General features: G+C 47.3%; 1 protein-coding gene across 3 annotated transcripts in view; it reads right to left on the bottom strand.

Annotated features, from left to right (window-relative positions):
* LOC122542187 (epidermal growth factor receptor kinase substrate 8-like protein 1) overlaps window positions 1-11,443 on the bottom strand; it is a 101,128-nt gene that overhangs the window by 52,688 nt on the left and 36,997 nt on the right. For all 3 annotated transcript variants that reach the window (XM_043679636.1, XM_043679638.1, XM_043679637.1), the window contains 3 exons: window positions 5,224-5,288; window positions 3,675-3,836; window positions 1,806-1,955 (listed from right to left, as the gene is read on the bottom strand). In XM_043679636.1, the coding sequence (XP_043535571.1) occupies window positions 1,806-1,955; window positions 3,675-3,836; window positions 5,224-5,288 (377 nt within the window). The remainder of the gene's footprint in view (window positions 1-1,805; window positions 1,956-3,674; window positions 3,837-5,223; window positions 5,289-11,443) is intronic.

Below are 11,443 nucleotides of genomic sequence, written 5' to 3' on the forward strand. Positions count from 1 at the left end.
CTAACACTACGGGCAATTTAGCATGGCCAATTCACCTGACCTGCACATCTTTGGACTGTGGGAGGAAACCGGAGCACCCGGAGGAAACCCACGCAGACACGGGGAGAATGTGCAAACTCCACACAGACAGTCGCCTGAGGCGGGAATTGAACCCGGGTCTCTGGTGCTGTGAGTCAGCAATGCTAACCACTGTGCCACCGTGCCACCCACTGTGTGTGCATAATTGCTGGGACTGGAGGGTTTGAGTTATCAGGAAAGGCTGGATGGGCTGGGACCTTTTTGACTGGAGCGTAGGAGGTAGAGGGATAACCTTATGGAGGTTTATAAAATCATGAGGGGCATGGATAAGGTGAATGGCAGATGTCTTTTCCCTATGGTGGGGGATGTCAAGACCGGGGAGCATGTCTTTAAACTGAGAGGAGAGTGATTTAAAAAGGACAGGGCGGGCAATTTCTTTTTTTACACAGAGTGGTTTGGGTGTGGAATGAACTTCTGAGGAAGTAGTGGGTGCAATTGCAGTTACCTTTAAAATACGTTTGAATGAGAACATGAACAGGAAATGTTTGGGGGGGATATGAGCCAAGTGCAGGCAGGTTCGACCAGTTTAGTTTGGGATCATGCTCGGCATGGACTGGTTGGACCGAAGCGTCTGTTTCCATGCTGTGCGACTCTATAAATGGCGGAGTAGGCTAGAAGGGTTGAATGGCCTCCTCCAGCTCCGAATTACTGCACTCGCATTTCTGTGTGCCTGGGATAGTATGCAGAGTCTGTGCCTCAGATTCGACCATCGGCTGTCCCTTTGTGAGCAGGGTGTATATACTAACTCTGAGGGCTATAATGTACGTTTTGTGTTGGAGTTTTTTGCACCTCTCAGCGGTTAAGAATATAAGGAGAAACTGTTTCCACTGGAGGGAGGATCGGTAACCCATGGGCAGAGGTTTCAGATAGTTGCCACAGAGTCAGAGGAGGGCTTTCACGGTGTCAATGATCTACAATGCTCAGCCAGATAGGGCAGAAACATGTATATATTCTTAAATGATTCATTTCTGGATGTGGGTATTGATGAGTGACCATCATTTATCGCACATCCCAGGCCTTCTTCAACGGGTAGACAATTGAAGACAAGGATTTGCAGAACTCTGGGGAAAGAGCAAGGCCCTGTAGTGCCGTGAGCTGTGTCCCTGCCTTTGAGCCAGAAGGACCAGGTTATGGTCCAGGAAGGTGTGTTCCTAAGCTGGGCTGGACAGATTGCACATTGACTTGTAAACCACAACCCCGTCCCCCGCACCCCAACCATGGCACACACAAGTGGCAGGCAGTGAGAGATTCCTGCTCAGGTGTGTGAGGGAGTGAATGTAGGAATCTCACTCTGCATAGCACCAGGCTACCACGCCCAGGTCAACCCGTGCAAGTTTCTGCAGTAATTCTGGGGATATGGATGGGCGGTGAGGACTGGCTTGATGCTGAAAGCACCGGGTTCAAACCCGGTTAATTTTTATCTTTATGCACAAGGCTTTAAAATGTCTGCTCAATGCTCAGCCCTGGTTTCCAGCTGTCTCCAGGGCATGTTTACTTTGCTCTGGGTGCACATCCAGGCTTAACCAATCGAGACCGGTGGGCGTAGGTCGGTCAACAGGGCAGATATAATCAAACACAGAGCGGTACATTAATGATGGTGACTGCAGCCAGGGCGATGGGTGTGAGTTGTACCTGAGTCCCCCCATTGAAGGGGCCCACCTCCGAATCGTGAGGGGTTTGGAGAGGAATGAGGCCTCTGTTTTCCCTGCCTTAGCTCCCATACTCACCCCAACCTCGGAGCACTGGAAGAAGTGGATTTCGGGATTCGCCTGGTGAGCTTCCTGGCACACGAGGATGAGGATTGAGTCAAACCTCCACTTGTCCAGCAGCGAGTCACAGTGTTCGACCGCATCCAGTGGGTAAGTCTCCAGTTCATCCTGAGTGGGAAAAGTGTCAAATCAGAGGACAATTCGCCAGCCGGCACGGAGATAGTAGAGTCCATTTGGCCCATCTCTAATTCTGAACCGTGCTCTCGCTCACCCCCTGCTCCCCAAACTGCTTGCTGCTCAGAGCCTGCCAATATAATCTCTTAGCTTAAAGCAAAAAACAGCGGACATCTGAAACAAAACACAGACAGAAAGTGCTGGAGAAACTCAGTGGGTCTGGCAGCAGAGAGAGAGGAACACAGTTACCACTTTGAGCCCTTCTTCAGAACTGGTCACAGGGTTTGAAATGTTAGCTCTTGTGTTTCTCTCTCTCTCCATGGATACCGCCTGACCCACCAGCACATTCTGGTTTCACCCGTCAGTATCTCTTGCTGTTTGAACGCGCAGCCCACTCAACCACAGACCTACAGCATCCCCCACCGCTCCCCCAGCCACACACACACTCGGGGGTTGTAGTGAATGGATACATTAGAATGACGTTTCCATACTGGGTCCAGCTCCCAGGGGTGTGTGTGTGGTGTGGTGTGGTGTGTATGTGTGTGTATGGGGAGAGGGTTCAGAGAGCAGGCCCCAGTTGTGTCACTGCTCATGGGATTGCACTGTGTCCACTCGCCAAACAGACACGCCTACTTAAAGGGACCTCACAGCTGGTCAAATCTGAGTCTTCACTCCAGAGTCCCCATTTCCTGCCTCAGAGTGCACGACCCCAGTCACACATCCTGCGGTCCCACCGTGACCCCACAGTCTGTGAACCTCTGTCTGGGACAATCTCTAGGCAGCGCCAGTGACCGTATGGTCGTGCCATGGTTATACTGATGGGCTAGTAAACCAGAGCCTGGCCTAATGCTCCAAAGGTGTAAGTTCAAGCCCCAGTACCACAGCTTGAGAATCACAACGCAGTTAATCAAAGCAAAATCTGGAGCAAACAGCTCAGATCAGCAATGGTAACCATGCAACTACAGGCCTGTCGTAAAAGGCCTCTCTCATTCAATGATGTCCTTGAAGGAAGTATATCCACTCTTCACTCAGTCAGCCTCGACATGTGTCTACTTTCAAACTGAGGCGCGGAGGAACAGCTTCTCTCAAAGGGTCCTGAATCTGTGGAATTCACTTCCTCAGAGTGTGGTGGATGTCAGAACATGAATTAGTTATCTCGACTTGAAAGAGGTTCTGGGATTTATTTATAAATCAAAACCTGCATCTCCATTCGAAGTGATTAAAGCAATCTTGGTTTATTCAATACATCACAACAGTTGTATGACACTTTGATCTTTCGCTATAAATTCTGGGTCCTATGACCATGCTCCACTAGCTACCTGACGCTCTGAAAGCTAGAGCTTCCAAATAGTCTGTTGGACTATATGCTGGTGTTATGCGAGTTTCAACTTGTCCACCCCAGTCCAACACCTCCGCATCATACATTTAAGGAGAAGATAGACAGATTGCTAATTAGTAACTGGTTGAATGGATAGGGAGAGCGGGCAGGAAAGTGGAGATGAAATCAGCCATGATCACGTTGGATGGCAGAGCAGGCGTGAGGGGCTGAATGGCCTTCTCCCACTCTTGGTTCTTATGTCCTAGACTTTACCCACCCATGGCCATTCAGTTGTACTGAAGGGAGTGGTTCACCAGCCCGTTACCTTGTCCATGACAATCAGGGACAGGCTAATGAAGCCCATGTCCCAGGAACTGTGACAACTCATGGCTTACCTTGGATTCAATGTCCACCAGGCTGATGGCCGAGCTGTTGACCTGTAGCAGCATTTCCTGGGTCCAGATCCTTCCTTTGCTGTCCAGGGCCTTCAGTTTCTTGACGGACTCCTCCACGGTTTGTGTCTCTTCCCCAGGACCCAATGGGAAGGTGGTCAAGTGCTGCCGGGACCAAAGTAACAAGAGGCGGGGGGTACAAGAAAGGGAGAAAATACAAACGGAAGAGAAATGAGCACTGCAGGAAGAATTGGGAATATTGTGAACTTAAAGTGAAATGTCAGTATTGTTAATTTTCCTTTATCTTTTTTAAAAAGTTTAACCTATTTTCTGAATGAGAGTCGAAGAGTGTGGTGCTGGAAAAGCACAGCTGGCAGTTGGCAGTTTCCTTCCTTGAAGGACGTTAGTGAACCAGATATATATTTTTTCTGACAATGGATTCACAGTCATTATGAGATTTTTAATTTCAGGTTTTTATTGAATTCAAACTCCACAAACTGCTGTGGCAGGATTTGAACCCAGGACCCAGAATATAATCTGAGTCTCTGTGTTAAGAGTCCAGCAATAATACCACAAGGGTATCACCTCCCTATTATTGTCCCATTAAAGGTTTGTAGAGGCCCCTTCATTAGGTTTAAGGTCCCAAACCCCTCAATTAACAAAGTTCCAACTTTGGCAACAACAACTTGCATTTACATAACGTCTTTAATGGAACAAAATGTTCCAGGATTCTTCGCGGGAGCAAAATAGAGGACATGACATGAAGCCACATAAGGATGTAGGAGGTTATGTGACCTGCAACTTAGACCGAGAGGTAGGGTTTACTTATTGACATAGGGAGACACGCCCGGAGGGAATTCAAGTGTTCAGGGTCTAAGTGCTTGAAGACAAAGTCACCAATGATGAAGTGATTATGATCAAGAATATTCATGAATCCAGAGTTAGAGGGAACGGAAGGGTGTGAGGTTGGAGAGGATTATAGGGATAGGAGGAAACAAGGCCATGATTGGAATTGAAAACAATAATGATCATTTCAAAATCAATATATTACTTATCTCAGTCAAGGGGAGGAGTTAGGTGAGCAAGGAACAGGACTCAATACAAGTTAAGATGCGGGATTCGGAGTTTTGGAATGACCTCAGGTTTACAAAAGGTTGGATGTGAGACTGCAGCGAGTGCGGAGGAACTCCCAAGGGGCACAGATGAGGGTCTTGGCAGTAGATGAGCTCGGACTAGGGTGAGGTCAGGAGGCAGAGGCAGGCTGTGGCTTTCTGAGGATGCAGCATCTCTCCCATTTGTTCTTCCACCAGTAAGAGCAGGCTCACTCCCAGAGACAGCTCTCCATCTGAGTGTGTGTCACTGAGCATGTGGGGGGTAGGGTTGACGAGGCTATCACCCAGCAAGAGGTGACAGAGCGTTGTTTTGGTGGTGGAGGGTGAGTGGAAGAGAGGGGGATGTGTGACCCAAATAAAGAAACCTCTGAGGAAGAGGAACTTTCAATTCTCGCAAGACGAGGCGAATGCAATGTCTGCGGATGATTGCGATTACTTACGTTCACGTAGTACTGCGACCGGTCATCCATGATGAAGTTGGAATTCGAATATTTCTTCCTTTGCTCTGGAAATCAAAAGAAAAGGATACTGAGGCCCAGTTGCTGGGAACAGCAAATGGGAACAGACTGCCTTGTAGGCCGTGGGGTTTAAGGTGGTTCAGGTGTGTGGCAGGTTTTAAGTAAAACTTCTATCATGTTGATCCAGAAAGTCAATGCAAATCAGTCTCTGTGTTCAACTCTGCACACATTTATTGTCCTTTCTGTCTCCGCACCTGGTCTCTCCCTCCCTCCCTCCCTCTCTGGCCAATGGCAATGGAAATTGAGTTGGACTTTGCACACAGTGAGTTTTTGCGTGATCTCGAAGGGAGTGACACACACACTCAGCCTGCACTCTGTATTACCTGCTGAACCAGACTGTCAGGTTCCTCATTATGGGAGCAGTCATATCTCTGGCTGTAATCTTCACTTTGTTTCGATCTCTTCTGTTCGCTGGTGAATCCTTCACATTCTCTCCTTCTCCCTCCCCCCCACTGGGCAATACCTTAAAGTGGTCGCCGACGGTTACCGCTCTCACCTGAGTACTGACCCCCTCAGACATTGGTACAATACTGGCTAACGAATCAGTTAACTGTCACTGTCTCCAGAGGACCACACGCTCATTAGAGAGAGAGAGAGAGAGAGAGAGAGAAAGAGAGAGAAAGAGCGAGTGAGAGATAGGGGGGAGGGGGATGGCTGGTGGTGGTTTAAACCCCCAGGGTTCATCACACCTCGGGAGAGGGCGGAGGCTGAGAAGGAGTGCCCTTCACAGTACCCTCAGGCTCGTTGGCACTGGGAAACGACACCAATAGCATGGGTTCAAATCTCCCACCAGCTGGAGTTAGCATGGCAATCCCACCTCCTCAACCTCTCCTCTTGCTTGAGAACCATCGACCATTGGAGATAGCAGCCCAATGGCACTGTGGCGACTTAGGAATATAGGAACTGGAGGAGGCCATTCACCCCCTCAAGCCTGTTAGGCCATTCAATCAGATTGTGGTTGATCTTTGGCCTAACTCCATGTACTTGCCTTTGGCCCATATTCCTTAATGCCTTTCGCTTCAGAACGGATCCTGCATCCATGTGCCGTTTGTGGAACAGAGTTCCAAAAATCTCCCACCCTTTTTATGGAGAAGTGCTTCCTAATTCTCAGGCTATCCCATCAGTCTATCCAACCAGTGAAAGCTGAACTAGTCTGTGTCCAAACATTGCAGTAACATCTGTAATCACCCAACCATTCCCTCTCCTTGTTCTTTCATTGGATGTAGGCATTGCTGGCAAGGTTTGTTAGCCAGCCCCTTGGCTATGTCGGAGGGCAGTTAGGAGCCAACACATCGCTGTAGGTCTGGTGTCATATTGAGTACAGGAGTTGGGAGGTCATGTTGCAACTGTACAGGACATTGGTGAGGCCACTGTTGGAATATTGCGTGCAATTCTGGTCTCCTTCCTATCGGAAAGATGTTGTGAAACTTGAAAGGGTTCAGAAAAGATTTACAAGGATGTTGTCAGGGTTGGAGGATCTGAGCGACAGGGAGATGCTGAACAGGTTGGGGCTGTTTTCCCTGGAGCGTCGGAGGCTGAGGGGTGACCTTATCGAGGTTTACAAAATTATGAGGGACATGGATAGGGTAAATAGGCAAAGTCTTTTCCCTGGGGTCAGGAAGTCCAGAACTAGAGGGGAAAGATATAAAAGGGACCTAAGAGGCAACCTTTTCACGCAGACAGTGGTACGTGTATGGAATGAGCTGCCAGAGGAAGTGATGGAGGCTGGTACAACTGCAACATTTGAGAGGCATTTGATGGGTATATGAATAGGAAGGGTTTGGAGGGATATGGGCCAGGTGCTGGCAGGTGGGACTAGATTGGGTTGGGATATCTGGTCGGCATGGACAGGTTGGACCGAAGGGTCTGTTTCCATGCTGTACATCTCTGTGACTCTATGTGGAGTCAGGCAGCCCAAGCATGGCAAATTTCCTTCCCGAGGAGAAAGTGAGGACCACAGATGCTGGAGAGTCAGAGTCAAAAATTGTTGAGAAAGGGGAGTGTAAAGGGGGAGTTCTCCTTGGTAATAAAAGCTAAATACTAAGGAGGCTGGAAATCTGAAACAAAATCTGAAAGTGAAACTCCTACGCTCCTCTGATAAAAGTCCCAGCCTATCATGGATAGCACGGTTAGTGGTTAGCACGGCTTCCTCACAGCGCCAGGGGCCTGGGGTTCGAATCCACCCTTGGGTGACTGTCTGTGTGGAGTTTATATTAGAGTGATGCTGGAAAAGCACAGCAGGTCAGGCAGCATCCGAAGAGCAGGAGGAGGAGGAGGTTTCCTCCCGCTGCCCAAAAGTGTGCATGTTAGGGTGAATTGGCCATGGTGTTCAGGGATGTGTCCGTTAGGTGTATTAGACAGGGGTAAATGTAGAGGAATAGGGTAGGGAATGGATCTGGGGGAGGTTGTTCTTTGGAGGGTCAGTGTGGAGTTTTTGGGCCAAATGGCCTGCTTCTGTACTGTAGGGATTCTACCCAGCCTCTCCTTACAACTCAAACCCTCCAGTCCCTGCAACACCCTGGTAAATCTCATCTGAACCCTCTCCAGTTTAATAATATCCTTCCTAGTAACAGGGCAACTAGAACTGGACACAGTATTCCAGAAAAGACCTTGCCAATGTCCTGTACAACCTCAACATGACATCCCAACTACCATACTCAAAGTCTAAACAATGAAGGCAAGCGTGCAAAACACCATCTTAACTACCCTGCCTATATGTGATACAAACTTCGAAGGATTATGTACCTGAACCCCTAGGTCTCTCTGTTCTACAACAGCTACCCAAGGCCCTACTTTTAATTGCATAAGTTCTGTTATAACATTAACACTGTTTCTCTCTCTCCACAGATGCTCAGACCCACTGAGTTGCCCAGTATTCCCTGGGGCATTTGTTGAGGGCTCCTGGGTGCCATGTTTAATATTAATCCCTGCCTATTCATTACTGAATCAATACAGCTGCTCATGAGCACAGTATTTTTTGTAGGAGCATGCTGTGCGCAAATTGACTGTCCCTTTCCACATTACACTACCACCTCCCCTGCTGCTGGTGTAGAGGTAATGTCACTGGATTAGATTAGATTCCCTACAGTATGGAAACAGGCCCTTCAGCCCAACAAATCCACACTGACCCTCCAAGTAACCCACCCAGATCCTATATTTATCCCTGACTAATGCATCTTACACTATGGGCAATTTAGCATGGCCAATTCACCTGACCTGCACATCTTCAGATTGTGGGAGGAAACCAGAGCAGACATGGGGAGAATGTGCAAACTCCACACAGACGGTCACCCAAGGCAGGAATTGAACCTGGGTCTGTGGCGCTGTGAGGCAGCAGTGCTAACCACTGAGCCACCTTACCATCCATAATCTATGAACCCTGGATAAGTGATCTAAGGGGTATGGGTTCAAATCTCGTGATAGCAAACGGTTAAGATTGAATTTGATTAAATATAATTGTGGAATGGCTCAACCATGACCACTGACAGTTGTTGTAAAAACCCATCTGGTTCCCCCAAACCCTTTCGAACAGCATTTTGTATCGGAGTAGCCTGTCGAGAATGGCACTGCCATTCAATATGATCATGGCTGATCATTCAACTTCTACTGCATTTACAACGCAGAACGTCTGAGAATGTTTCAGACAAGATGAGATGTGAATGGCATGGAGTGGGAGGAGCTAAATAGTGGCTCAAAGGGAGTTATTTTCTCGGAGGCCTTTGCAGGACGAAGGAGGCTTTGAAGCAGTGAGTATGGGAGAGTTTCAAAGAATAAGTATATTGTTAGTGAGATTACTGCTGAAGAGGATTAAACTCAACCTGAAGGATGTGGATTGGGGCAAAATGGAAAGGTTTGAGAACAAGTGGTAGAGGTGGGAGCAAGTGGAGCTTGCCAGGGATAATGAGTATAGGTAGCAGGGCATTTTTTAAAATGACAATGTCAAGTCAGCATGGACGAGTCGGACCGAAGGGTCTGTTTCTGTGCTGGACATCTCTGTGACTCTAGAACTTAGTGCCCCATTCCCACTTTCTCCCTTTGATTCCGTTAGAGAAGGAAACATACCTTGCCTGACCTACACGTGACTCCAGATCCACAGCAATGCTGTCTGGGTAATTAGGGATGGGCATAAGTGTTGGCTTAGCCAGTGATGCCTATAGCCTGTGAATAAACTAAAAACCTTATAGAGGTTTATAAAATCATGAGGGGCATGGATAGGGTAAATAGACAAGGTCTTTCCCTCATGCTGGGGGAGTCCAGAACTAGAGGGCGTAGGTTTAATGTGAGAGGGGAAAGATTTGAAAGGAACCTAATAGAACATAGAACAGTCCAGCACAGCACAGGCCCTTCAGCCCTTGATGTTGGGCCGGCCTTTTATCCTATTCTAAGATCAGAGTTGCCTACATACCCTTCACTGTACTATCATCCAAAAGTCACTTATGTATCGGACTCTACTACCACGGCTGGCAGTGCATTCCACACACCCACCACACTCTGTGTAAAGAACCCACCTCTGATATCACCCCTAAACTTTCATCCAATCACCTTAAAATCATGTCCCCGCATGATAGCCATTTTCACCCTGGGAAAAGGTCTCTGACTATCCACTTTATCTATGCCTCTCATCATCTTGTACACCTCTATCAAGTCACCTCTCATCCTTCTTCACTCCAATGAGAAAAGCCCTAGCTCCCTCAACCTTTCTTCATAAGACATGCCCTCCAGTCCAGGCAGCATCCTGGTAAATCTCCTCTGCACCCTCTCTAAAGCTTCCACATCCTTCCTATAATGAGGTGACCAGAGTTGAACACAATATTCCAAGTGTTGTCTAACCAGGGCTTTATAGAGCTGCAGCATAACATCACAGCTCATAAGGGGCAACTTTTTCATGCAGAGGGTGGTACGCGTGTAGAATGAGCTGCCAGGGGAAGTGGTGGAGGCTGGTACAATTACAGCATCTAAAAGGCATCTGGATGGGTATATGAATAGGAAGGGTTTGGAGGGATATGGATCAAATACTGGCCAATGGGACTGGATTAATTTAGGATATCTGGTGGGCTTGGACAAGTTGGACCAAAGGGTCCATTTCTGTGCTGTATGACTCTATGACTCTCATTTACACAGTATCCAGCATCATCCTGGATATTGCAACTTAATTTTGATCAGTTTCAGTTCCAGATTTGGAAGTTTCAGGTAATCATTTGATTTGTTTTCATGACAGTGTCAGATCAGGGACACTTTAATTCGATAAAGCTTGTGTCCAGTGAAAAGAGCAGAACAACTAAAGGAATATATACAACTCAGGAATAAGTAGTGACAGTGGTGCATTAGCCCGTCTTCCATTCGATAAGACTGTCACTGGATTGACTGTGGCCCTTCCTGAATGTTACCGCTGTGACCCTCTACACTGCCATAACCATCCATCCATTTGGCAATCAAACATCAAATACATTCGTGAATATATCCAACAACAACAGCCTTCGCTGCTGCTCGGGAGACAGCCTTCCTCAAACTAACAACTTGCAAATAACAACAATTTCCTCCTTTAAGTCTTAAATGGGAGTTACCCCATTTGTAGACATGTGTAGCATATTTAGACAGATATGATGTGGAGGAGCCGGTGTTGGACTAGGGTGTACAAAGTTAAAAATCACACAACACCTCCGAAAGCTGGTGCTTCCAATTAAACCTGTTGGACTATAACCTGGTGTTGTGTGATTTTTAATTTTAGACAGATATGTGTGCGTGTATCTGTGCCTGTGAGTCTGCATCGCCTATGTGTATGTGTGTACATCTGTGTGTGTGTGTGTGTGTATCTGTGTGTATGGGTGTGTGTGTATATCCTTCTGTGTGTGTCTGTGTGTTTATATATATTATATATATCTGTGTGTTGTGTGTAAGTATATATCTGTATGTGCATGTGTGTGTCTATATATCTATTTGTGTCTGTATATCTGTGTGTATGTATCTGTGTGTTTGTGTGTCTGTGTTGTGTGTGTATTTTTGTGTCTGTGTACTTGTGTGCGTCTCTGTGTATATTTGTGCGTGCACACATGTCTGTGTGTATATATCGTGTGTGTGTGTCTGTGTGTGTGTGTCTGTATGTGCATGTGTATCTGTGTGTGTCTGTGTGCGTGTCTGTGTG

This window comes from Chiloscyllium plagiosum, chromosome 39 (genome assembly GCF_004010195.1).
Source record: "Chiloscyllium plagiosum isolate BGI_BamShark_2017 chromosome 39, ASM401019v2, whole genome shotgun sequence".
In the NCBI taxonomy this organism is placed as follows: Eukaryota; Metazoa; Chordata; class Chondrichthyes; order Orectolobiformes; family Hemiscylliidae; genus Chiloscyllium; species Chiloscyllium plagiosum.